The 27,761-nt window shown below is 38.1% G+C and overlaps 2 protein-coding genes across 2 annotated transcripts; both read right to left on the reverse strand.

Moving 5' to 3' along the window:
• Positions 1–91: 91 nt before the first annotated feature.
• mcm6l (MCM6 minichromosome maintenance deficient 6, like) lies at positions 92–10,120 on the reverse strand. Its single transcript, XM_079876711.1, has 17 exons — positions 9,863–10,120; positions 9,641–9,787; positions 8,587–8,697; positions 8,140–8,389; positions 7,072–7,237; positions 6,770–6,915; positions 5,513–5,663; positions 4,916–5,057; positions 4,668–4,809; positions 3,636–3,743; positions 3,387–3,542; positions 3,060–3,188; positions 2,732–2,893; positions 1,543–1,651; positions 1,017–1,217; positions 433–572; positions 92–327 (listed from the first exon to the last, which is right to left on the reverse strand). Exons 1-17 carry the CDS (start codon positions 9,955–9,957, stop codon positions 205–207), a joined length of 2,478 nt encoding a protein of 825 aa, XP_079732837.1. The 5' UTR covers positions 9,958–10,120; the 3' UTR covers positions 92–204.
• Positions 10,121–10,751: 631 nt separating this feature from the next.
• cul1a (cullin 1a) lies at positions 10,752–27,425 on the reverse strand. The gene is made up of 22 exons (XM_079877763.1): positions 27,183–27,425; positions 24,047–24,349; positions 23,781–23,958; positions 22,020–22,187; positions 21,857–21,907; positions 21,684–21,774; positions 19,778–19,941; positions 19,447–19,609; positions 19,230–19,360; positions 18,597–18,704; positions 17,044–17,150; positions 16,903–16,951; positions 16,650–16,781; positions 14,368–14,485; positions 14,212–14,288; positions 13,990–14,121; positions 13,639–13,731; positions 13,504–13,551; positions 13,146–13,228; positions 12,897–13,002; positions 12,312–12,425; positions 10,752–11,453 (listed from the first exon to the last, which is right to left on the reverse strand). Exons 2-22 carry the CDS (start codon positions 24,184–24,186, stop codon positions 11,373–11,375), a joined length of 2,334 nt encoding a protein of 777 aa, XP_079733889.1. The 5' UTR covers positions 24,187–24,349; positions 27,183–27,425; the 3' UTR covers positions 10,752–11,372.
• Positions 27,426–27,761: the final 336 nt, after the last annotated feature.

Here is a 27,761-nt window from a genome sequence, read left to right on the forward strand (position 1 = left end):
TGCATTTTGTGTTGCACTTGTCAAAAAAGACACGGAGATCCACTGAAGATATCCCGCCACCTAGTGTTCAATAAACAAATGGCACATAAATGCAAATATATATCCATTTATTTTTCTGATTCACTTAATCAAATATTGCATATTACATTAGTCATTATTTAAGATTATAGAAGCACTAAAAATGACCAAGGTTGGTAAAGCCAGCTAGTCTTCCAGTATATAGTTGGGATTCACCACCAAAAACGGATCCTCCTCCATGACAGGCTCTTCTCCATCCTCACTGACCTTTTTCAGCCCTGTTTTAGTCAGCTCTATGATGATATGATCCTTAAAAAGAAAGAGGCACTTTACACTGCTTCAGTTGAACTAAACAATGCCTTGTCAAGCTGAAGACGAATAAAACAGTCATAAAGAGTGATAATGCATACTAACATAATGGATGAGTCTGTACAGCACTCTTTCAATGAGGTTCTTCTTAGCGACGAGTTCAGCTTCTGAATCAATTTCACTCTCCATTTCCTTCAGGTACCAGTTAATGAGTTCACTTTTCTTCAGAGAGGACTCCTCATCCACTAAAAACACATGACACATTCAGATATATAACAGATTAGACATGCTTATTTCATCCTTCAGTTTATGCTCTTTAGAACCTTCTATACATCTTCACAGTCTGGTTTCCTGGAATGCTTTGAGAACAAAATTAAACCAAAATGAGTTCTAAATGAGAAAGTTGGTTGTTCGGTCACTTTTTAATAATTGCACAGTAATGCATAGTTTACATAAAGAATGACACCGCTAACCTGTTAAATGTATAATAATATATAAAAAGTAATGACATCAAAGTAATAAACAGTTTAATAATAATCACTGACTGCTGCACATAAAACCTCAATGGGAAAATAAAAAGCAAAAGTTTCAGAGATGAACAAAACACGAATAAAATAAAATAAAATAAAAACACACGAATGAAACAAACACAGTCTGAGATATTATTGAAATGGAAACCCGGGACTTGCATTGTTCCATCTTTTGCATATGCAGCACCAGCAGGTTGGAGACTCTCTTGTACTCTGCAAATGACATTCTGATAGCAGGTTTGGCTCCCACCGGCTTCTCCTGCTTTTCCGGCTCATCAGTATCCATGGCCTCCACCGGATGACCGTTCACTTCACCTCCATTTTGACCTTCTGTCTCTTTACCAAGCAGGTCATTCTGATCTGTGGAAGTACAACTGAAATCAGTCATTTCATTTTAGAAGTTCCTTCTACACCGCATGACCTCTGAGGTTTGATTTTATTGATTCATTGCTGGAAATAATGAAATGACTGATAATGATTGGTAAATGGTAATGGAAGTGATACATTTGTAACAAAATAAGAGTGACAAAAAGTATTGGACACTTCAGACACTTTTAACGGCAAGTAGCATTTGCAAACAAACAGCTTATTTTTTTACTGTTAAAGTACAGATTCATTATATTGAGATATTTGACAAGCCTATTTCACAAAAGGAATTGAACAGTATAAAAGATAGCCATCTCACCATTCACATTGTCATCCTGCTCCTGGTCAAAATTGATGTCGGGCGAGTCAACACGAATGATGGACTTGTTCAGGAGTCTAAACGCTTCTTTCACATGTTTGGGCTGGACCTTTCCAAAGGAAAAGGACACATTTCAAACTCTACATAAGCTGTGTCTGATGCACATCAGTGTATGTAGAAGCAGATTATGGGAAGAGCATTGACAAGTCGTCACATTTATTTATATAGCACTTTATAAAAATACACATTGTTTCAGAGCTATTTTACAGTGATAAACAGGAAAATAATGATTCGATGCAAACAAAATTCAATTATGCTGTAAAGTGTTTTCAGTTCAGTTCAATAATGGTGTAAATTTCATTAATTATGGAATGAATTCATTTCATCTATAAAACAGCTTTGGAGAAAACCGTGATCTCATCATCCACTGTTTTTAGAAATGATAGAAATGTGGCTTTTAAAGAAAGATTGCGATCAAAGAGCACAACCAGGTTCCTAACTGACGACGAAGACTTGACAGAGTAGCTATCAAGTGTTTGAGAGTATTCTAGGTTACTACATGTGGAGGTTTTTGGTCAAATAAATAAGAACTTTTTTTTACTTCACAATTTAGTAGGAGGAAATTAGAAGTCATCCAATATTTTATATTGAATTTGCATCCTGCTAGTTTTGTGAATTGGTATGTTTCATCAGGCAACGAAGAAAGAAAACTTTCCTGTAGCTCAAACAGTAGAGCGTTCGAAGGTCATGGGTTCGATTCCCAGGGAAAGCAAGAACTAATAAGAATGCAAATGTGTTGAAATACAATGCAAGTCGCTTTGGATAAAAGCGTCTGTCAAATGCATAAATGTAAAACTAACACCATGTACAGGATGAAAAGCAAAGGTCCTAGTACTGAGCCTTGCGGTACTCCATACTGAACTTGTGATTGATACAACACCTCTTTGCTTACTGCTACTAACTGATGACGGTCAGATAAGTACGATTTGAACCATGCCAATGCGATTTAACTAATGCCAACGTAATTTAAGCCTATTCAAAAGAATGTTGTGGTTGATAGTGTCAAATGCAGTGCTCAGGTCCAGTAACACTAATAGAGAGATGCAACCACGATCGCATAAGTTCAAGTCATTTGTAACTCTAATGGGAGCAGTCTCAGTACTATGATACGGTCTAAAACCTGACAGACCTCGTCTGAGCAGTAGAGTCTGGTCATGGCCTCAGAGAGACGCAGCATGCTCTCCAGCTGCCTCACAGTGATCCGCCAGGCTGATTTGGTGGTTCCTCCTCCATCCCGCTGCCGCAGACGCTTGTACTGGTCCACCACGAATTCCTGAGCCTCTGATGTTATCTACAGATGCAGAGTTATGAGGTCAATTATCTTCTTACTTGTAATTCCAAACCTGTACGACTTTCTTCAGATTGTTGAGCTCCAAAAATGACAAGCATAATTTGAGATCTACAACAAAGGACTAGATTTCAGTGAATGGCAACTTGAATAACAGATAGTGTCTTTCCTTTGGTTGAAACTGGCGGGCGAACAGTATGTATCTCTGGATTTCATCAGTACTGTAAACTCTTTCTACTGACTCAATGTTCCTGGCATGAAGATCTACAATCCGACGGGCGATGGCGTAGTCTGTAACCTGGTAGAAAGAAGAAAAAAAAACACAGCATGTGTCATTTTTTAAGTACCTTACACACGTAAAATGGCAATATTGTGATATATACTTCTGTTGAGAACAATATTGAGTATATACACTACTGTTGAAAAGTTTGGGGTGAGTGTGAGTGTGTGTAAACCATAGTGTACATCTAATAGAAGTAATGATATCTGGTCTGACCTCATTGCATTCATCCACCAGTATGAAGAAAAGATCAAATCTGGACATGATGGGTGCAGACATGTTGACATTCTGTTTCAGAGACTTGGCACGGTTATATCTGCCATCTATGGGGTTGGCAGCAGCCAGGATGGAGGTGCGAGCATTCAGAGTGGCCTTGAACACACAGAAATGATTAGATATGGTGGATTACGGATTAAACAGACAATGCTTTTAAACAAAAGACATTCCCGACAGAGGGACACACACCTTAACCCCCGCCTTTGTGATGGAGATGGTCTGCTGCTCCATGGCTTCATGGATGGCCACCTGGTCCTTAAGGTCCATCTTATCAAATTCATCGATACAACAAACCCCCTATGAACAAGAAATGAAATAGTATTACTATTTCTAAAGACAAATATGATTGCTAGTTCTTTCTGGGAGGTTGTCAGATGATTGCTATAAAGTGCTGCAGGGATGATGTATTTCTGAAGGCCAAAAACTAGAAACGACTCAGCATTTTATAACTTCAGGTTCAATCATCCTGAAGTCAATGGGTTTTTGGTTAAATGCCTGAAATAAGGTCTGTGGTGAACAAGCTCAAGATATTTTCACATTTTATTCTATGACATTTGAACACTTGAAGTGGATGAAAAAAAAATTAAAAGTTGTCCCAAGACAAGAACAGGTATTGTTCAAAATCCATGTATAACTTTGATGAAAGGTTTTGATCCACTTCAAATGCTGACTACTGTACATCAGTAATACTTTTTCAAATAGTCCTGAAAAAGAAGGTTGTTAACAACTACAGAGGTTGTTGGGGACATTAAATGTCATCATCTGAACAGATAAACTCATCTACACTCTTGGAAACTTTTGTAACTTAAACTTTCAGGGAACATGTTTTTTAAATTAAGACTGAAAGAGTTACTGAAAGAGGAGCTTAATGGTGGTGACGTCGAAGTCATGTGACTGTAGTGTTTTCTTTATAGCCTATGTTTAGCTTTTTACTTCTGGTGATTGAATGTAGAATAAATTGTGTTAATTTGTGAAGATGGTCATGATGAACAAAACATGTAAGAATCATAAAGCTTTTGTTGGTCACAGAGCTTATATTCAGCAATAATCCAAAAGACAATGGAAAAATCCCATTGGGTTTTTGTCGAGTGAACCAGGGTGATGCTAACTTCTGGATTGGCCTACAAAAATATGTCAACACTGGAACAAGAAAGCTAATACGAAAGCCACATACTGAGAGATTTACAGGAATACTTCTGGAAAAGTTCAAAGGAAATATACATTATCAGCCAACATGAGGGCTCCCGCTTCAATGACAAACTCATGCGTCTCCTCGTCTTTGACCACAGCGGCAGTCAGACCCGCGGCACTGCTGGCTTTACCACTGGTGTACACCGCTCTCGGGGCAAAATCCTCCACATGCCTGAGAGAAAAACCACAAATACATCCCCGTCCAGCCATTAGACACTCCAATGAGCTGCGATTTAGGTTTAAATGGTCAGAGAAAGAGTTTCACACATCATATTTACTTGAGGAACTGGCTCTTAGATGTACTCGGGTCTCCAACTATACACACGTTGATGTCGCCACGTAAAGACGTCCCCTCCATGGTCGTCTTTGCAACACCACCAAACAACATCAGCAGAATCCCACGTTTAATTTCATCATTACCTGAAAAACCAAAATTGATTATTATTAAGCAAGCTGTCTAGCAGATGGCAGTTCAAAACAGAAAGACTTGAGATTACTCTGAATAAAAAAGTGGAAGTGATCAAGGAAGTCTTGTTTACTTGATACTAAGAGCCTCAAACTCTTAGTATCTTTCCTATTCACCAAGTGTAGGTGTGGCCATTTGTAACCATCATCCACTTTGTTATTTTAGCTGTACAAAAACAGTCTCTTATATCATATTTTAATTTATATCCTAATCAAACACATTGGTTTGTAGTGCAACTAGTTTTACAGTTTATTGTACTTATTCTTAATTCTTATTCTTTACCTATAGTGGCTAATGAATCAGAAGTCTCACACATTCACAGAAAATACCTTCTGTGTTGCAAAAAAAAGGTGAATACAATATCCTAGAACCAATGAACAACACTGATCATTGAGAAATGATCAAGCACCGTGAATGGTGGGGAAGAGACTCGTGCAGAGGTTGTGATAGAGATTCTTGTCTTGGCTCATCTCAAACACTTTCTCCCATTCCTGCACAGTCATCTGGTTCTTCACGCTCTCAGCTGTCTGATCCTCCTGACGAAGCTCCTTCCCTCCAAACTAAAAACATTGCAATAACAAACATGAAATCGATCACAAAACTGACAATTGATATACAGTAGTGTGAAGGTAAAAAAAAAAAAAAAACATTAATAGGGATGCCAAAGTAACAGAAATATAAGAATAAATGTGTAGTTTTCTTTTAGCTGAAAACTAAAAAAATGAAAAAGTCTGAGCACATAATTTTGGATAATTGGGTAAAATAGCTTGGTATGTCGTTCAGAGTGTCGTATTATCAGGTTTATACCAGTTCTAGATAAGTTCTTCTGCAGCAACAAGTCGCCTTTTGATATTTGTGCCAAATTGAACATATTGCTACTTCTGTCATCTTTACCTGTTGTAGCTTATCAATGCTGTGTGAAACAAAATAGACACTGAAACAGGACAGGCTAATTAAACTTCACTTTCTTTTCAGGTTTTCTTAATTCACTAGATGCCCTTGATTTTGAAAGGGAAAAAATATTTTTGGTATTTAAACTTAACGTGGAACTTATCATTGATTATTTCCTAACAAGGCCACATATTAAGGGTAGATTTGAAAGTAAGCAAACAATTAGTTCTTGTAATCACTGTGTTGGACGCAGGAGAAATGGGCAGGAATAAAGATTGGAGGAATTCTGACAAGGGCCAAATTGTTATGGCATTGCTTATGGGTTGTTCCCAGTCAGCAGTGGTGAGAATTTACCAACAGTGGTCTGAGGAGGAACAAACTGGTGACAGGGTGTCGGGCGCCCAAAGCTCATCGATGCACAAAGGCAACGAAGGCCATCCCGTCTGGACCGAGCAAAACAGAAGGTCTACTGTGGCACAAGTCACACAAAACTTTGATGATGGTTATGGGAGGAATGCGTCACCACACACAGTGTGATGCTCTGGGCAGTGTTCTGCTGGGAAACCCTTATGAATGGTCCGGCCTTTTGACATGTGCCACAGGACTTGAAGAATCTGCTGCTAACCTTCAGGGTTCTTGTAGAGGCCATGCTTCATCAGAGGAGCGCTGGTCTGGCAGCAGCATATTAGGCAGGTGGTCATAATGTTTTGGCTCATCGGCGTATACAAAGCAATGCATATCTGCTACAGTTTGTGTTGTGATAAATAGCTCTTACCCGTGGGTTAGTTGGGGCCACATAGTTAGCCAGGAAGGCCAGTCTGTAGGAGAGTTCTCTGACACCCAAAGCCTTGAGCCCCTGAAGCCCATCAGCCTCAAAGCCCTCCTTCCCCGTCACCCTGCTGCTGGTTTCTGCCCGCGTGCCTAGAAGATGAGGAAATATTCCAAAATGACTGAATGACAATGCACATGTGGAAAATGGCTTCCCTTTTCTTCTTCATACAGTAAAGACAGATCCATTAATTTTAGATTTTACTCTTATAAAGCCTCTATTGTATTAAGGGAATAATAGAAGAGAACCAGCGAGTGCCATGGCGGACACATCAGGCACAACTATCAGAGTGCCGGTGAAGTCACAGCGATCTCCTGCTTGTGCCGATTCCACGGCCTCGGCCCTCAGGATCACCTCCACACTGCGGGGAATAGAGCCTCTCGGCAGCTCCGCCTGCGTCTCCTGGATCCGCACCTGAACAAGTCAAGCAGGTTCAGGATCAGCTACCCATGCATCTCACACCGGCCCATCACAAATAATCAATGAAGATAATAACGTACCACTCAATATTTACAGGAATTACACAGAAAATTACAGGTGAAAAGGCTAATGAGGACAGGAAAATATGGTCAAACTAAACTGAACTTTAACACCGTTTAATACGATTATTTTGAATTTTCACATGCACAAATGTGCATATAGCAATTTAAACTTGCATGAAGTGATATTGACTTAACATTTTTGTGATCAGCAACTCAGTGTTGGAAAATGTTAGATTTTCTAAAAGTTGATTAACAAAATATTTAAACTAATTAGTCACCCATGAAATAAAATGTACACTTGTCTTTTTTAATCGAACCGCAGTATTTATTATAAATGATTTATCTGTGCACTTTTTGTTTAAATCACGTTTGATTAAAAATTACCCTAAGTTTTTAATTAAAACAACCCTTCCCCTTGCAGCAACATATCTTCTCTTGTCTGATGACGCATTTACAGCATGAGGGCGGGGCAAACTGTCACTCACATCAGATCCACCAATAGCAAACCACAACCTTCCAATAATTCATCATGGACAAAATCAAGTCACCCTACATTTTTTCCTTAATTTTAAATATGCTTTTTGCACTGTAAGATAAAAAAAACCTCAGCAACATCACTTAAGCAAAAAGTAAAATTAGGAGACTAATGAAACATGGCATCCTGCTGGTCATGCTTTAAGAGCAATGTCTCATTCAAAGAAATTGGCCACTAAAATTTAAGCTTTATAATTAGTCAAAAGTTTTCATGTTTTATTTTGGAAGTTTAATGAAAGCTTGGTAGCTACCTGCAATTGCAAACTGTTGGGAAAACAAGTCAAAACTGTATAGTCTTACTTTCTGAAAGTCAACAAAGCGTGACTTGTTGGTGTCGAGCATGAAGCGCTGGCGGTTGGCACACACAGGGTTCTTGCAGATGGTCGGCTGTGTGTATTTGAACTGCTGCTCCACATCTTTGATGACAGACTGACAGTCCAGACACAGAAAGGTGCCGCTGACCAGCTCTGGATGCACGGGGTGGGTTCGCACCACCTGACCGCTGAAGCGTAACAGAGTGCCGATGCGGGCGGTGGACATCTCACGGATCCTGGGAAGCACAGAGCAAAGAGGTCAGGCAATTTACACACAGACATCTTCAGACAGATACATCTTAAGGGTCAAAAAGAGGGTGCAAATTAAAGAAATATATGGAACTATAAGCATGATATATGAGCTCTTTACAGTAGTAGGAGGGTTTTATTTAAAGGTCAAATCCTACAAAAAAAAGTTTTAGAAAAGAAATACTTCTGCTTAGATGGAAAGTCTGAGAAAGCCACATAAAACTCTTTGGATGGTGGAATATTTCCATGATCTCTGGCAAAGTGGCGAACTGCTCTGCAGAGAAACGGGTAAACCCTGAAAAAAACAAAAAAAACAAAAAAAACCTTAGGACAGATAATATGAGCTTAATATGACTGCAGCAAACCGATGACTTATTAAATCACAGAATGATAATTTTACAATAATACTGAAATGTTTTCATACATTTGATTTAAATGAACATGGGCAAACTTTTGTATTCCCAGCCAAACGAAGAATTTTAAAATATGAAATTAAGAATGGATATGGCAGTTTGTTTAATAAAAACATTTGCTCATAAAATACTCAAAACGTAGCATTGTACTACCATGATTTTACCAAGTTCTAGGCTCCTTATAGATGGCAATATCTGACATCACTGTAAAAGGGTACTGCCACATTGCTTTTTTGTATAGTGTTGTTGAAATAGGCCTATGCAAAAAAAAAAAAAAAACCTATCTAATGAATGTGAATAATTTGCATATTAAGTGTTTTGAGGATAATAAATAAATTGTAATAATAAGCGCAAATAACAAGCAAACTTTCAAATGAATATACACAAGATCTTAACAAAATATTGATGCATCTTTTGATGGAAATAATATCACAACATTTATTTCCATCAAGAGGTGCATCAATTTGCTTGTTTTGTCAATGCAAGAGTCCAGCACTGTGTAAAGTCTCCTCCAGCACATCCCAGAGACTTTCAATGAATTTAAGAGCTGGACTCAGAGGAGCCAATTCATGTGTGGAAATGATTCTTCATGCTCCCTCACAACGATTCTTTCACAATTTGAGCCTGATGAATCGTGATATTGTCATTCTGGAATATGGCCATGATGTGTCTTCCTGGTTGTTTAAGAAATGAAAAGCTACACACTCCATCAAAGGTTAGAAGAGCTGTTGCCAAACATAACATGCTAGAAACATCATAGACACTTAAGTATTGGCCTATTTAAATATATTACTCTTAAAGAAAGCGGCTGTTGTATCTGTTCACCTGTAATATTCCTCTTGAATGGTGGTGGCGAGCTGCTGGTTGTAGTGCTCGATGTTACTGAAGCTCACGGTCAGTGTGTTTCTCTCCGGCCTGATCAACTCTTGCGCGTCGGACAGATATAAAGCGTCGCCAGTTTTATCCTGAAATCTGATCAATCACACGTTTTAGAAGTTAAGCTTATTTGGCTATTCGTGCAAAAGTACTGCAACCAACGGCACTCACTCTTCCAAAAACTCCAGAAATAACTTCTGACACTTCTCGGAGAGCTCATCGCGCACTTGCACGCCCGCGGACGCAGCTTCAGATCCAGGCTCCATCACTCACACACACCTGTACAAGGTAATAATGAACCGCCCAAACATATACATGCTGCGCCATGACGTCGACTTAACAACGTGCCATAGGCCTACATACCTGGACATTCATAGCGGATAGTGCATTCAACCCATATCTCAACTTCTGAGATCCTTTTGCACCCCTTAGAAAGACTATTCTTTGCCAAACGAGCGAGTCGAAGCAAATTAGTTGACTGAATCATTCAAACAGGTTTTCAGCCAATTCATTGAAAAGTTCTGACTCATAAGAATGACTCATTCACGTATCGCTATTTTGCTGTCCCATTCCAATGTTTTGTGATAAATGTATAACTTATGTCAAACTATTATCTAACATAAAATCAATGTATCTAATACAACACATTTACTGTATCCCACATTCTCTACATCATATTATAATCATACATCATTGCCATGTTTGTCAAACTATTTAGGTTATATTAAATTCAAATTAAATAAAAAACATCATTGGCTAATAATTTTACATTCTCTGGCAGTTTTTTTTTTTAATGTTTGTAAATGCATTATATATGAGCTATCTTTAGTTAATTGCTATAAACTAATCACAGTTTTAAACTGTGTACACACACAGCAATTAAAAATGACAACCCTCACAAAATATTAAAAGACATAACCTGTACATTCAGACTGACGTTGAAGAACGGCCAATTTTAGTTCCAGGATATGTTTTGTTCGTGGAAAGATAAAAATGAAACGTGCATAATAGTTTATGAATAATCAAACCATTTCACGTAGTGATTCCACAACATCAGAAATACATACAGAAACTTTTAATTCTTTTATTTAACACACATTTAAAAAAGTGAACCACACTATACAAATGGTTTTTCAGGTAGCAGGTAACAATGCAGAGTACACGTCTACAAACCTGTCCAACTCGTTCCTTCTTGGGATGTGCAGCTAAAATTGCACCTTTTTCCTAAATGATTTCCTTTCTTCTCTTAAAACATTTCTGAAGCCCCTATTTGTTAAGATTTCAATGTATCTTTGTTCATTTTCTTCTTCATTTAAACGTTGATAGGCAATAGCATGCTTAATGTGTAGGGTTTATTTCTGATTGGGTTTTTAAAACCTGCAATGTTTTATTTTGCGAGATTAAAGCTCAAGGTCTCTGTTTGTATGTACATTTTGAATGCATTCTGTCCATATGCAGGGCAACAGTAAAGTCTATCTCTCGCACATTAACATTCACTGACGTACACACACACTCCTCTTCTGTTAGTCCTTTTCCTTTTTAAACTCTCACATTCCCATCAACACAGGCCGAACATCAAGAGGAATGATATTTATTTCCCGAGAGACAACTTAAAAAAAGTGAGAGAGAGAGAGAGAGAGAGAGAGACAGACAGTAAAGACATGGAGGAGTGAAGAAATGTTTAGGCCAAGTAGCTGTAGGTGTCCTTCTCCCCGTCCACCCGCTCCAGATATTCCTTCTCTATGAGAATGTCAATGCACTTCTGCAAAAGATAAGACGAGCCAAAGTTAAGTATGAGCGCTATTCTGTGCTGATACAAATCTCTGTTAAAGGAACACGCTGTTTTTTTGGGACTTCAGCTTATTCACCGTATCCCCCAGAGTTAGATAAGTCCATACATACCCTTCTCATCTCTGTGCGAGCCGTAACTCTGTCTGACGCACCCACCGCTAGCCTAGCTTAGCACAAAGACTGGAGGTAAATGGCTCCAGCTAGCATACTGCTCCCAATAAGTGACAAAATAACGCCAACATTTTCCTATTTACATGTTGTGATTTGTGTAGTCACAGCGTGTACAAATAACAAGGTCACATGAGACACAGCCATCTTCTAATCGTATACATACTGGGAACTATATTCTCAGAAGGCGAAGCACTGCTACTTGGGCGGAGTGATTTGCTCGCAGCACCTGAGGAGCCCCATGGTGAGGAGCAGAGAGTTCGCTCAGAGTTGGAGTAAATCACTCCACAGAAGTAGCAGTGCTTCGTCTTCTGAGAATATAGTTCCCAGTATGTATACGGTAAGAAGATGGCTGTGTGTCATGTGACCTTGTTATTTGTACACGCTTTGACTATACAAATCACTACATTTAAATAGGAAAATGTTGGCGTTATTTTGTCACTTATTGGGAGCAGTATGCTAGCTGGAGCCGTTTACCTCCAGTCTTTGAGCTAGGCTAGGCTAGCGGTGGGTGCGTCAGACAGAGTTACGGCACGCACGGAGATGAGAAGGGTATGTATGGACTTATCTAACTCTGGGGGATACGGTGAATAAGCTAATGTCCCAAAAAGTCGGCGTGTTCCTTTAACCAAACTAGATTTTTAAAAGACGAATGACTGACCTTGATGACGGGGACTCTGGGTTTAAACCGTGATGAGAGCTGGTTCAGAACCTCCGCCAGGAGTTGTTGATGCTTCAGAACCTTCCTCATCTTCATGATTCTCACTATGGCCGCCTGCACAAGAGGAACACATCTTAACTTAGCATGCAATTCCCAACACACCTCACTATAATACTTGAACTATTTTTGCAATACACTTTTGGAATACCCAGAAAACCTTCTAAAAGACCTACTACAATAGTCAAAACGTGAGATGCTGTATCCCACAATGCAATGCACTCGGGTTTGACCTTCCATTTTTATGGAAGCTTGTTAATTGATAAAGAGACAGGTGGGAATTATAGGATTGATTTCCGTAGAACTGCACAAGGGCAAAGAGCCTTCTCTGTAAAGGGCTCCCAACTTTGGAACATGTTGCCAAATGAGTTTAAGGCAGTGTGTGAAATAAAGTATTTTACACTGAATGTAAAGCTTTAAAATAAACCAGAACTGCACACATATTTAAATGTAATAAATGTTTGTTTTAATTAGTTATTCATGCCAGGGTTGGAAGCATCATTATATAAGCAGTGTGGACAAAGATACCTGAATCAAGAGTTTCCTGTCCTCCTCAATGTTTTTATGGGTTGTTTCCTGTTCCTGTTTCTGCTCTGTCTTCATTGGCACATTAATGTTCACTCGCAGCTTTTTACTGGGAAGGAAAAGCATCAGCCATCAATATTCACAAATGCATTTAGCTTTCACCCTGCATGATTTTAAAAACACAAAACGTAAAACACTAATTATAGATCCGTAGCTGTTGTTTGCAAGATGAGATGAGCTGAGGAGACCTACTTTTTATAGCCCAGGAAGAGTTTTATGAGGGTGTCGGGTTTGAATTCCATTTCATCCACATTCGCGTTCTCGTCCTCTAAAACCTGCATAGTCACACATATGATTATATAACTGAAAACAACTGCAAATATGCTACCATAATACATATTAGCCTGTGCTGAAGTCATCATGAAATGGCATTCACAACCCATTTTACATATGTAAAATGAAGCTTTTGAGGAAAAAAAAAATCTTCCATCAGAAAGTTCAATGACAATTGATTTAAAAGAAGACAATTAATTAAAAAACAATTGTGATTTCATGGTGACTTAGCAAGCATCCAATTGCTTTTTTGAATCAAGTCCGGAAAATTGCTTACCAGCAACTTGGATTTCAATAATATTTGCAAAACCTGCACCAATATGTCCTTAAAAAAAATGAAAAAAGCTGTTAGTGCACCAAATAAAAAATCTGACATAGGCGTATTGTACCAAGTCTTCTTTTGTTTCCTTACTATTTTGATCTGTGTGCTGTCTGTCAGCTGCTGGACTGTATAAATGTCTTCTGTGTTATACTGCAGTAGAATGGCCATCTGGAACGTAGATGCCTGCATGGACACACAAACCATCTGATGAATATTCATGCCCTATTTAAATAAAATATCTAAATAATTGCATAATTCAAATACAAATTAATCCCACAGATGAACCAATTCCACTATTACACAAAAATACAGGAACACAACTCAGTTATGTTAGTGCATATTTAGCAAATTTACACTACAGTTTAAATCTTTTTATTTATTTAAAGAAATTCACCAAGGATGGTAGTGGTTGGGGCATTCAAGTGACACATCGTGTCGTACCTGTAAGGTGTAGCGGTTTTTGAAGCAGTTGGTGACCAGTTCTCCTTTGGACAGGTGGTAAAGCCAGGTGAGCTTGCGGCCACTGTGTCTGCTGGCATAGAAGGCTGTGAACCTTTGGTAGCTCCTCTCCAACTGCATAAGAAGAGACAGATAATGGATTTAGAAGAACCTTGAAAAGACCAAAAACAAGTGATTTACATACAAACACATTTACATTATTACCTCAGACGGCAGAGCGAAAGTGCAGGACTGCTGAAAAGGCCATGAACCCGAGCTCAACACCTGGATGCTGAAGTCCACTAGAAAACAACACAACATTCATGAGCACAAATGACCGTATTTGATATGGCAGCAGAGCAGAGAGAAGCTCATCCTTACAGTCTAAAGGCTCGGAGTTTGTGAGGTGCTTCTTGAACTGTTCGTTGAGGTCTTTGCTGACTCCAATGTCCTGGAACATGCGCTGGAGTTTGGATGTGTATTCAAAGCCACACGCTTGCTAAACATGACAAACCAAACAGTGTTAGACACGATGGCATATGCAGTGAACTGAAACTACAAGAACATTCAAAAGCACAATGACACCACTAGGGCTTGGATGAGTGTTGGCATTGTTAGCTAAAACTATTACAGAATGTTTTTGTTAATCGAAACAATGCTGAAATGAAATAAAGCATATTAGATGAAAAACCTAAAAAACAAACAAATTAAATTAAGTACTAAATTACTAAAACAGAAAAATAAATGAACGCTAAATAGAAATATTTTAAATGAATATAAACGACAAAATAACAAAAACCTACAAAAACTGAAATAAAAATAAAAATGATAATATAAAAATAAAAGCTAATATTTAAAAATATTAATAATATTATAACAAAATATTAATAAAAAATGAGATAGTATATGAATAATAGTAAAATAACACTGCTTTGGATAAAAACATCTGCCAAATGCATAAAAGCAAATGTTTCTTTGGCCAAACACTGCGCAATAAAATTGGTAAAATACAATAAAGAAATCTAGTTAAAATAAATAACCAAAACCTGTTTTTCATACAAAGGTTCACTAAATAAACAAGAATGATATTTAATAATTTTCAGTTTTTACCAATATAACAATACATAGACTAGTAAAAAAATTAAAAAAAAATTACCGGTATACTAAATTTAAATCATGTAAATGCAGCACATGGTCTTACATGAACAATTCTGATGACACATGAACATGAATTGTTAAATCAGACAATAAAATTATTAATTTAAACAGACAGTTTCAATCAATCATTCACAGAAACGATTCCAACTGAAGAATAACTAGAGAAGCTATAAATCAAAGTACAAAATACAATATTGCATCTGGTGCTGATTTTAGGACATTTAAAGTGTAAGTTGCAGGTTAACCACCACAGCCAATTAATGTGTAAATTAAAGTGCTCTATATGTATATATTTAATTATTTTTGTCTTAAAATGCGTTAAAATAACATTTATTGGGGTTTATTCAAAGGTAGCGTGTTTTTTCAGTTACTGGGTGATGACGTCACAAGAGGAACTCGCAACCCATACTCTGCTAGATTCCTACTGTATTATGGCTATTTGGAGAACGACTGAGGATGTGGGAAACCATCAAATTCTTTATGGACCACAGCCCTACAATTTTTAACCGGTCAGGCGTGAGAGAGGGCAGCCATGGCACTCAAAGAGTTATTAATGCTTGGTGTGAGGAGAATGAGTGGAGGGTTAGCCAGGTGTCCCGGTGAGTAACGTTAGCTACGTTAGAGCTAGTCTGGTGCAAACTTAACCCGGATAATATAACGGAACAAGCAAGTCTTTTCAAAATATTGCCGTCATGTAGAATAGCAAGGAGGGACAACGACTGAAGACATTATTTACTTACAGTAAGTCAGTCCAAATCAGAGCTGTAACGTTAGAGATGCACACACTGCACAGGCATCAATCGCTAGTCTCATCGACGCCTCAAACGTCATGTAATACCCTTCCTCAATCCACGCTTTAGCAATTCCTCACGATTTAATTAGCGATGTTTATTGTCAGAAAAGAAAAAGAGAGATCGATGTCCCCATCACTGTGTTTGTGTGGGCTATGCCACCCAGTTGAATCAGCAGTGGAGACTATAGGTGCTTCCGAGGTGAACGCGGTTTGGAGTTTAGTGGAACAGCTCGACCTGCGACCGGCTGATCTGACGAGCCTGAACCCGTTTGTTTTGCGAATAGCTTATTCTCATTTCAGACAGGATCACGGTCCCCTTGAAGTCAGCACACACGAGTATGCTTACAATTGAGTTATTTTATCCATAATTTTTTTATCAAATAAAACATACAACCAACTTTTCTGAAGTTATGTAAGGCATCTATAGCTGCTAGCGTACGGTAACTCTACTAGTGAGTTCCTCTTATGACGTCACGCCCCATCTAGTGGAAGGGAGCGGGAGCGGTTAAAGCCACTGTTAAAAGTGCCAACTTTTCATATTATATCAGCATTTTGGTATAAAAAACAATGGTGGGCGGTTCTTATCTTTATGTTTAATAAACACATTGCATTATCTTCGTTAAAAATTTAACCTGCAACTTACACTTTAAGCTTTATGGATGATTTTGACAGATGTTTCTGTTTTCATAAGCTGTGGAGGAAACTCTTGCACCTTTAGTTTGGAGATCATGCTGGCTTCTGCATCATCGCTGGCGCTGTTCTGGTGTACCAGACGCTTGGCCAGCATCTTCGCATAGAACTTCTGGAACACGTCCTTGTCCTCAATGTACTTGAACACCACCATCTACAAATGAGGAAAAAGATCAATACAGACAAAACAAAGACATGATGTAAAAATGTTGCTCATAAAAGTGCTGTGCAAATTGTTTTGGCAATCACAAATCATCTGAGAACATAAAACAGACCACTTGATTCAGAGTGTCTTCGAGTTCTGCCTCCTCTGGGTTTTTGGAGCTGCAATATCAGACAGAGGTTCGATTAAATCCAGTACAGGGATCTAAAAACATTTACAGTGTATCAACAGACAAAGACAGCAGAACACACACCTCTTCTTGAGCAGAGAGTCGCAGTATCTGGCCAGTAGTTCAGGAGATTTGCTGGAGGACTGAACCATCTTGGTCACAGCATTATTATTTATGAAGCGCCCACAAGCCTGAACACAGAGAAAATTCATGCTTGAATGCTTTCAATATCCAAAAGCTATTAGCAAAATAGTCTTAAAGATAGGCTTCATTGATGTGTTAGTTTCATGAGATTCACCCATTTAAAGCCCTGTCATACTTCAAGCGAACTCGAACAACAAACAGGTGTGATGTAATTTCGAACAAAATCAAGCCAAAACTACTTTATTTGGAGTTTGAAATAGCTTGCCAAAGCAAACTTGCTGGTAAACACCTTCGAACTACAATTGGTCCATGGCAATTACATAATAAGTGGGTGTGGCTCTGAGGCTCCGCCTTCTTGACGTGAAAATCAATTTCTTCTGTTCAATCCGTCGAGGTCAGACACTAGTGAACACATGAACACACTTGGAGTGCTGCTTTATACTATAAAGTTGTCATTCTAATCGAAAGCAACTGACACATTTTTCATTTTTAATACAGTAAAGAGTGCCGATTGCTGAGCTCGACCAAACCCTGCTATGATCAGATGCTTTCTTAAAGAGTAAGTGATTTCTGAGAAAATCCTGTTGAAAATGGATCAGACCGAGCAGCACAACACACTTGTAGCCAATCAGCAGTAGGGGGCGTGTCCACTCATGATGGGGGAGGAGAGAGGAGAGTGAACAAGAGGGAGATTTGAAGAAAGACTGTAGAAAGAGAGATGGCTGAGAGACATTACAAAAAATAAAAGCTCAGAGGAATATCACTGGAAAAAGAAGAGTTATGATCAGGCAAGAGCTTCAGGACCCGCGTTAATATTAGAAAAGCTTTCCAGCGCTGGAGAGACCGAAGCAAGAAAGCCTGAAAACGGATGCTGATTTTGTGTTGTTTCTGCTCCATACGTGAGTAACATTGGTTTTACTGTGTTTCACAGATCCAAGATGTGCTGTTGTTGTAATGTTAGCTGTAGTAACAGGACAATTCTGAGTATCATTGTTTGTCTGGAGCTGGTGTGATTTTTTTTCTACCTTGTCATTCGTTTGTCATCTTTGCTTTATTTTTCGCAAAGCATTATTTTGCTTTACTTCAGCTATCATAAGGAGACATCCACTCTTGCATTGCGTGTTCGTGCATTTTGGGGGCGGAGCAATGAAGGGAGGGGTGTGTTCGTTTGGGTTGAATTCAAATATCAACAGTGTTTCACTTACTGCACCTTTAACTGCTGTTTTCTCACTGCAATCATTTATGTTTATTTTGTTATTGAGAGGAAAGTGTGGCATCGGGACGTTTAGTAACAGTATACCATGAAAAAAAAGTCCAAAAAGAACTTCACTGTGAGTATATCGGAGCCTCTAGAAAATGGATCTAAAAAGCAGTCTGTGAGAGAACAGGAAACAAGACACCAGCCAATAGACATGCAATAACTTTACCCTATCAGATTAAACTATTAATTATCTAATTCAATCTTGACTAGAGAACTAAAAGGATGGTCATACCTTGTCAAGAGCAGCCACAAAACCAGCATCATTGTTGAATGCTGACATCACCAAGGCATTGTACTTCTTGTGGACGTCCAAAATGGTCTGGACGTACATTTTGGGGTCCTTTAATAAAATGTAAAAAAAGAAAAAAGATCACATTAGTTATAAGATCAGGCCTAAAGCATGATGGTTAGTTGGTTGTGGTTAACGCTATGCCAGCTTCCTCGGCTATTTTCAAGCTGATTAACAAGTTAAAATGCTATAAAAGCAAAAAATTTTTTTTTTGAAAACTCTAAAATGAACTCAGGCTTGACTATTAAAAGTTACATCTATTTTACAGCTTGTGTTTTATTGTTAGAAATATTTTTTTTTTTTTTTTTTTTTCTCTCTCTCTCTCTTTCTTGTACAGCACTTTGGTCAACTTCGGTTGTTTTTAAATTGTGCTTTATAAATACACATTGTATTGTATTGTTGTATTGTATTGTAAGTTCTTCTAAAGTGTTTGCTGAAAAATATATAATTTCCTTAAAGAATTAAACCAGAACACTTTAATAAAATATGTTTGAGATACTTGTATGTCCGAAGCATGATGATCTCAGCTTCAGACGGTGTAATGTACATTGCAAACAAAGCTTCATACAGACTCACATTGAGAGCAGCCTCCCCACATTTCTCGATGGCAGCCAAGCCTTGATTATAAATGTGCGTTTCCAAAAGTTTCTTCAATTCTCCCAATCCATCTGTGATCCGTGACACAAGATTGTACATGCGACCCAGATCTACAGAGAGAGAAAGAATAAATTATGGTTGAGATTTTCAATCTGAAGGACACGTGTACATTCAATGTTTTAACTGTGGTTCACACCTTCATTTTTGTCTGCGTCCAGAAGGTTCTGGAACTCTGTGTGGAAGATCTCCAGGTGTTTCTCGATGAGAACCTGCTCACACTTCCTGGCCAGCTCATCCTGTGTGCTTTCGTGGAGGTAGACCTGCACCCTCCTCTGCTCCTCCAGCAAACGAGCCTCAGCCTACAACACAAACAACACTTCAGCTTCACAATACAGCCAAACAAAGTATAACAAACAACTAAATAATTGAAAATATATTGCATATACTTGGACACCAACAACACATTTAAGTACACAACCAGAGTAAAAAAAAAAAATTAATAATAAGTCAAGCTATTTGTGCCTCACCTTCTTCATGTACTCAGTAACAGGATTCTGTTGCAGGAACTCAGTGCTTTCCCTAGTGTAAAACCGTTCAGTGTCGGCCAGGAACTGAGTCTCAAAGTATTCCTTGTAGACAGACAGAGTCGGTCCTTTAGCGAAGGCGTCGTCCTCATTGAGACCCAACTCCACTGCGAGAGACAGAAAGAATCATCAACTGAGCAACACTTTTAAACTTTTGTGAACTTGTGTAAACTTTTGTGTTTTTGTGAACAAAAAAGTTCACAAAACTTTTAAACATCTTTATCACAGACTCAAACAAACAAGCAATAAAATCCATCATGATGTTAACTAGGGCTGCAACTACTAAACGATTAAATTGATTATCGATAATGAAAATAATCAACAACGAATTTGATAATCGATTAGTCACGTCTGTGCGCCTTGCTTGGAAACCATCAGCCAGTTACGCCGCTTTACAGTAGTGAATAACCCATTTCTTTGGACAAAACGCATTATGTAAAATAGTGAAAAACACAGAGTGAGCTTCTGCGGGAAAGGCACATGATGCAAACATGAAGTTCTGCGAAACATGAGAATGCTTTATATTTATAAGCGCTTCAAACTAAAGCCTAAGCATTTATCGCGTCTTGCCCTCTCGTGCTCTGACAGATGTGTGTGTAGTTTAATGTTTTTGACACGCATTTTCCTCAGTGCTTAACTTAGAAAGTATGGCGAGTATTAATTTTTGCATATTCTGACAACAAGAGTCGTTAACCTTCACAGACAACGAGCGCCGGTGGGTGCACACGCGTAAAACAGAAGGAGCTCAGAAGAATAGGAGCGTAAAAATTCTGACTAAAATACACTTTTTGCTTAGAAATTGTGTAGTCTTAAAATTCTGTGTAACACAAGTAATCATATTTATGATCAGTAACAGTAAAGGCACTATTGTTGGAATAGCCCATTAATGTAATATAATTACTGTTCAGATGAGTGAATGTGTTTTCATTCCTTGTACAAGTTAACATCCTGTATAAGCATATTGTAGTTAGTAAACACAGATGTTCAAATGCTTGTGTGACGCGCAAAAACGATAAGAGAGTGAGTAAATGCAGAATTGATATTTTTGGATGAACGAACATTTACAGTTTGGGGACAGTCACTTTTAAATGCTTTCTTGCGATTAGAAATGTGATTGATTGATTGAATTGATCATCTGAAGCGCAGTTGCTGGAACGACACTCCAAAAAAGTGAAAGCACAAACATCATTGAAACCACCATATCACATTTAGTTTTAGTAGTATGATTATTCAAAGCATTTTAGATGGGTTATTCATAGTTGTATAGTGCATTAATAGCGGGAGAGGCAGAGCACCGCGAGAGTGTGTGGCTTGTCTAGAGATTTAACTAATGCCTACATTGTCTTGTCTAGAGATTTAATTTACATTGTCTTGTCTAGAGTGCAAGTGCATGAGAAAAAAACTGAGTGTGTCTTGTCCAGAGTTTTAATGAATGCCTACATTGAAAGCGTGAGTGCATGAGAAACATTTTTTAAGTTCACTGAGTTTCAGTGACATTGCTACATTAAACTACTATATAATGTTGAATATAATGTATAATAATGCAACGGGGGAATATTTGTGGACCCTGATAATAATTAAATAATAATAAAGTAATAATAATAAATAAAAAAACTTGCTAAAAAGCTAAAAAATAAAGCTAAAAAAACTTTATTTTGGCTTAAAATATCCAGATAGTATCGTATCGGGAGTTCAGTATCACGATTTGTATTGAATCGTGAATATCGTTGCACCCCTAATGTATAATACTTGTAAAAGATTTTTCATTCGATTAATTAAAAATAATTTACAGAATAATCGATTATCAAAATAATCATTAGTTGCAGCCCTGATGTAAACGATGCCGCACCATAGGACTGGACCACTCCACTGATGAGTCTCGTGTTGATGGTTTCTCCGTTCCTCTCCTTCTCTATCAGCTTCAATACTGCATTGGTGACCTAAGAACAAAGGTGCCAAAAAATACACTTATTAGTGTTAAGCACTTTTCCTAATATATGAGTTTCCCGTTTCCAACCGTACCTGCTTATTCAGAGGCCGAAACAAACATTCCCTCCACGTCACCAGAGCGAGCTGGAAAAACACCCACACACAGACACACAGAACATTCACAAGACATACATATCATGACATCAGATGGATTGAAATGTTGCTGCATTGCAGAAGAAAAGCAAGAAACACTCACAGAGTAGATTTCATAGATCCCTTTCCGGCCCTCGTCACACTCCCGGCGCACCCAGTGGCGGTTGAGATAAGCACAGATCCCATTGAGCACTTTACTGGAGAACCTGTAATCCTCCCACTGCTGCGTGTAGAACTTCAGAACGCTCTCGTCCATCAGATCTTCTCCATCCTGAGGGAAACAGTCAAATATATAAGAGGCGGGATTAGCTGAGGTGACCTGATGCTAACAGACAGCAGACAAACGGCTAGTAGTGACATCCGCGGCAATCCACCTGTCACTCAAGTGACCACGCCCTTAATTATGCAGAACTTTAAGGCTTAATATAATATAAACGGATGAGTTATAAAAAAAAATTCACCCCCTCACAGTTGTCATGAAGGGCAAAATTAGCTATATAGACCAAAAGCACTTTTTGTACCAGGCTGTAAACATGTTTTTTTCTGCTGTGGAGATGGGCATATTAACATGGGGAGTATATGGGATTGACTCTCTTTTGGAGCCTGTCTCTAGTGGCCAGTCGATGAATTGCTGTTTAAGTTACTTCTGTGTCGGATTCAAGAGAGACCGGAAGGTTGCCGCTTGCTCAAAACTATTATATTTTGTTTTGTTTTTTAACCTTTAGTTTTGTTTTCAAAGCATCAGCACATAATGGCACTTGCGTCTATCTTCCACGAATGTACTGCAAATGCTCTAAAGACTGCTGGAGTCCATTTGTGAAATTGCTTCTACATTCTCTCCGCTTGCAGTGCGTCAGTCACGCTTGTCAGGAAAGTGAGTGAGACACACACAAACACAGTTTTATCGAAACATACGTTATCAACAGCAGGTCACTTCGACTTTGATTTAGGACAATTGCGTTCATATCAGCAGTGAACTGTACTGGAGTTCACATGAACGACTCGGGTACGGTTCACAGGCGTTCACATCATCCGAACAAACTGAACTCTGATGTCAGTCAAACCCGTGTGCGCACTAAAAGTGCTAGAGTGAAAACACCCTAAATTAATCCAGTGATTTTGAATTGAGATTCTTTACCTTGGCTATTGTTGTAACTGGTCTATAGGTACTTCACAAAGCATCTACTTTGTTTTTGGTTTTTAGGACAAAATGTGTATGGTACTTAAACAATATTTTTTAGAGTGTCTTAGTGGATTTGTAAGCTTTTTTTGGTCAAATTCCATTAAATAAATAATAATAATCATAATCATTTAGACCAGGGGTGCCCAATCCTGCTCCTGCCGATCGTCTGTCCTGCACAGTTCATCTCCAACCCTAATCAAACACACCTGCCTTTAATTTTCAAGCGATCCTGAAGACCTTAATTGGTTGCCTCAGGTGTGTTTGATTAGGGTTGGAGATGAACTGTGCAGGACAGTCGATCGGCAGGAGCAGGATTGGGCACCCCTGATTTAGACTTACTTTGGTCATAAACAACTGTGTAGTTCTGAATCAGAATTTTTTGGGTTAAATGCTGTGAATTTGTTTCACTGGGTGAAACAATGGATCCTAAAAGACATTTTGTTCAGGGTCACTTAACAAATCAGAATTTTTTTTGGTAAACCGGTTTAAATTTTAAGTCACTGGTATGAAGTCCCAATGAAAGCCATTATTTTATAATATTTCACAATATTCATTTTTTCACTGTATTTTAATCAAATAAATGCAGCCTTGCTAATAAAAAAAATCGGACAAACCCCAGTATTTTGAATGATAGTTTATCTGACCCAAACAAAACACAACGCATCTCTTCCTGTGATGTACCTTTAGTAAGTTGGTAAGGTAATTCTTCAGAAATTCCTTCAATCTCTTGTAGAGTTCCAGCCCCACGAACTGAGCTCCTCCGGGTGTCGGGGTCTTCTTCGAAGGTTTGGATGGGGGGGCACCAGCACCGCGGGCCTGATTCGACTGATGCACACTAGTGCAATAATTATACACGTGACTGAAAAACATGGGGTTAAGGCCACAACAGACACTGGACGAGTTTTTGAACCAAGCTAGAAATGACATTAAATTGCAACTGAGGATACGTGTAGAGCTCCATGTAGCGTGACTTGGCCATGCTCTGGCGGGTGTACACCTGCTGTATTCCCGCCCGCAGATCATCCCAGATCTGGTCCAGCCCGATCTGCTTCAGACCGTGAGGGGTCTGTGTCCGGTTAGACGACATCCTCTCTTCCTCTCGGCCCTGCCGCTGTGAGTCTGACGCTCCTCCTGATGTTTGATTGGTTCTTGTGCCTGTCACTCAAGAGCTACTCCTCCATAGGGTCAAGCGGTGAGAGAGGATGAAGAGGGTCGGACCCTCAGGGAACAGCGACAGACAGGAAAGAAACCTGCGAGGAACAAGGAAATGAGATACAATCAGATACGATTAATTGTATTTCGGCAAGCGAGTCTGTCCTGGATGTAGCTTGTGTCCAAAAAATCTGAGAAAACTAACAGAAACCTGCCAGCAGCTGAAGAATCTGCTGATAGATCTCAAATAGACACAGCAGCAGTTTTTCCTGGGACAAACATTCCTTGTATGGAATCTACTGTTCATTATATCCTGGGGTTCCCTTCTTGTATCCATGGCAACAACTCAAGGAACAGAAAAAATTCCGCTAGGAGCTCTGAGGTGCAGCCGGTGCTGTAACCAAGCAAATTACCAGCGTTCTGCCATCAGATCATGACTTACAGTGATTCACTCAGGCAGAACACCACAGCTGTGGGAAAGCAGAACATCTGGACTCACAATGACTTTCAATAACTTCATTACAAAACAACACCAGAACAGCTGAACGGTGATTACATTATACAGCCACTCTAATTGTTTTTGTAGCACAAAAATAATAATACTTATTATGGATAGTATCTTACCTATTATATAGAGCTGGTAAAACCCGCCCCTTCCGCTAACCCCACTGGACCTCTAGGTTGAAAAATCGTCAGTGCAAGTGAATGGGAGAAAATAATTATTTTCTGGTCCCGTTTGAATTGTGCCATGAATGTGAACATATGTTGTCTGTGAATTTTTTATATAATTTTTCATGTAAAGAATGCTACAATTTAGTGGGTAGAAGTTTGATACGGTTAGACTTTGTGTGTGAGCACTTTGTGGACTACAACTCTTCGCTGCTTTCGACGTGTTTGAAACGTCACCACCACTCGCACACGAACACTAGCTCACGGATCCCGCTAAACATGGCTGTGTCTTTGGTGCACTTCACCGCCTTCTTTCAGGGAGAGGACAAAATCGTTGAGGTTGGCGAAAACCACGGGTAAGTCAACTTTATGGGGTGACGTCACATAGGCGACATGTAGTCTTTCTCGTTATGTCTTTTCCACAACTGCTAGCCGAAGAATCATACCATATACTGTCAAACTCGTAACATGAAAAATTATATAAAAAATTCACAGACAACATATGTTCACATTCATGGCACAATTCAAACGGGACCAGAAAATAATTATTTTCTCCCATTCACTTGCATTGACGATTTTTCAACCTAGAGGTCCAGTGGGAGTAGCGGAAGGGGCGGGACTTACCAGCTCTATATAAATAGTAACATATACTAATATAGTATATATATAAAATATACTTTATTTCATCTATTAGAAAATTAAATATTAAAATTAAATATAGCCTAATATATATAGATAATTATTGTTTTATCAATTATCTATTATATATATTTTTTCTATTATAGATAATAGAAAAATAATAATTCATATATAAATATATACAAACAATTTTAAATAGTTAATTTTGAGGCAAAAGGGGTAGTTAAAATTACATTTTCAATTATTACCCTTTCATGAAAAAATAATATTACCATTTTTATTATTTCATATTTACAGATATAATAGATAACATGTTATATATAATTATCTATTGTTACATCATAATGTTTGATTGATTGTATCATACTGTTTGTACAGTCAAACGAAAAATTATTCAGACACCTTGCTATACTAACTAACATAAATTAACTATAGTGTCCTGCACCCACTAGTAAAAAAATATATAAAAAATTATATGAATAATTTTTGGTTTGACTGTATGTGTGTGTGTGTGTGTATGTGTGTGTGTATATATATATATATATATATATATATATATATATATATATATATATATATATACACATTAGGGCTGTTAAACGATTAATTCGCATCCAAAATAAAAGTTTGTTTTTACATAATACATGTGTGTACGGTGTATAATTATTTTCTATATATAAATACACACACATGCATATATATTTAAGAAATATTTGCATGTATATACTGTGTATATATATATTTATATTATATATAATTTATATTATATATAAATATTTTATATATAGCCTAACACATTTTCTTAAATATATATATTAAATATATATATATATATATGAACAATTTTAAATAGTTAATTTTGCAATAAAGAGTATAGTTAAATCTTAATTTGCAATTACCCGTTCATGATTTTTTTTAATTATTTTATCTATTACGTGTATAATAAATGATAGTGTGTGTGTGTGTGTGTGTATGTATATATAAATAGTTGCAATTATTACCTGTTCATGAAACTGTCAAAAAAAAAAAAAGCAGAAAAACATCTATGTTCTGTCCTGTTTTTCCATCTCTAAACTCTTCTGATCTCTGCTAAACTCTGATTTCTGATCTCTCCACATCTCTGCTGAACTATAACAACTCCCTCATTTTATAGAGCCTCACCTCGTGATGTTTTTGAGCCCCTGTCTACACTGAGAGTGAGCGACATGTCCAGAACTAGCATCATTTCACTGTGAGCGATCTAGATTTGTCGGGTCACTCGTAGTGCATCGAGAAGAGCTAATGAGGGCGATTCATTCGCTTCCAATTACCGCGGTGCTCCAGCTTTAAAGCAATGCTGATGTTTCCGTATACCGGTCACTCCTTCCATCCAAAAATATCACAGATTTAAAAGTTGCTTAATGTGTGTGCTTCAGGCAAACACAATCTGACTGATGAGGCCTCACCTCAAAACACAGCACAGATACTCTGTAAACACGTAGGGATCCGTTAATACAAGTCAGGAGAACATAAGCACACAATACAGTAGGAATTGTGATATCAATATATTAGTCATCGCCTGTAACTGTGTGTGTTTGTGTTCAGGATTAAAGCTAAAGCTAACGGCTAATCTCGCGCTCTTACCATCATCCAGAAAGAACGACAAACGTACACATGAGTCTCCAACACCACTCCGGATCCCGATTAAGAATATCCCCTTTTATATCTCAGACGCGTATGTGGCGATCTTTATATTTACTTAGAAAATTAAAAGAACAACGCCGAAACAACGAACACAGAAAAAAACTCCGTCAGCGCGTGCTCACGGAAACACTGTCCCTCCGGAAACAGAGACACACTCCGTCAGCGTGCGCGCCGCTCGGAAACAGCGGCTGTGGTCGAAGGTTCCGCGCAAGTTTTTTTTTTTTCCCCGTGTCATACCAATTATGCAATAATAATTATATGAATAAAATAACTTATTATTATGGACTTTGACCGCACACATGGGTTCAAACGTTCTCTATTTAAGAAGTAGTTTAATCTCACTGGACATAATTCAGTACACAACGACAATTAACTCAAAACATGTATTAGATCAGAGCATTATTTATAATATACATCGCAGTTTGTCATCCATTGGTCAATAGTATTGCATAACTTTCATTTGAAAATAACTTTTAATTTTCACTGGCTGCTTTTTCCCACTAAAATGTGCCATGCATT

The sequence above is a fragment of the Squalius cephalus genome (genome assembly GCF_949319135.1).
Source record: "Squalius cephalus genome assembly, chromosome: 7".
Lineage (NCBI taxonomy): Eukaryota > Metazoa > Chordata > Actinopteri > Cypriniformes > Leuciscidae > Squalius > Squalius cephalus.

Excerpts from the sequence above, each read along its gene's own strand:
- mcm6l (XM_079876711.1), bottom strand. The coding sequence starts at position 9,957 with ATGGAGCCTGGATCTGAAGCTGCGTCCGCGGGCGTGCAAGTGCGCGAT. Across the intron at positions 5,664-6,769 it reads TGGCCCCAACTAACCCACGG|TTTGGAGGGAAGGAGCTTCG; the intron begins GTAAGAGCTATT and ends CAATGTTTTTAG. Across the intron at positions 5,058-5,512 it reads TCTCTTCCCCACCATTCACG|GTAATGATGAAATTAAACGT; the intron begins GTGCTTGATCAT and ends TTGGTTTTTCAG.
- cul1a (XM_079877763.1), bottom strand. The coding sequence starts at position 24,186 with ATGTCGTCTAACCGGACACAGACCCCTCACGGTCTGAAGCAGATCGGG. Across the intron at positions 16,782-16,902 it reads AAGACACTCTGAATCAAGTG|ATGGTGGTGTTCAAGTACAT; the intron begins GTCTGTTTTATG and ends CCTCATTTGTAG. Across the intron at positions 13,229-13,503 it reads TATTGAAATCCAAGTTGCTG|GTTTTAGAGGACGAGAACGC; the intron begins GTAAGCAATTTT and ends GTGACTATGCAG.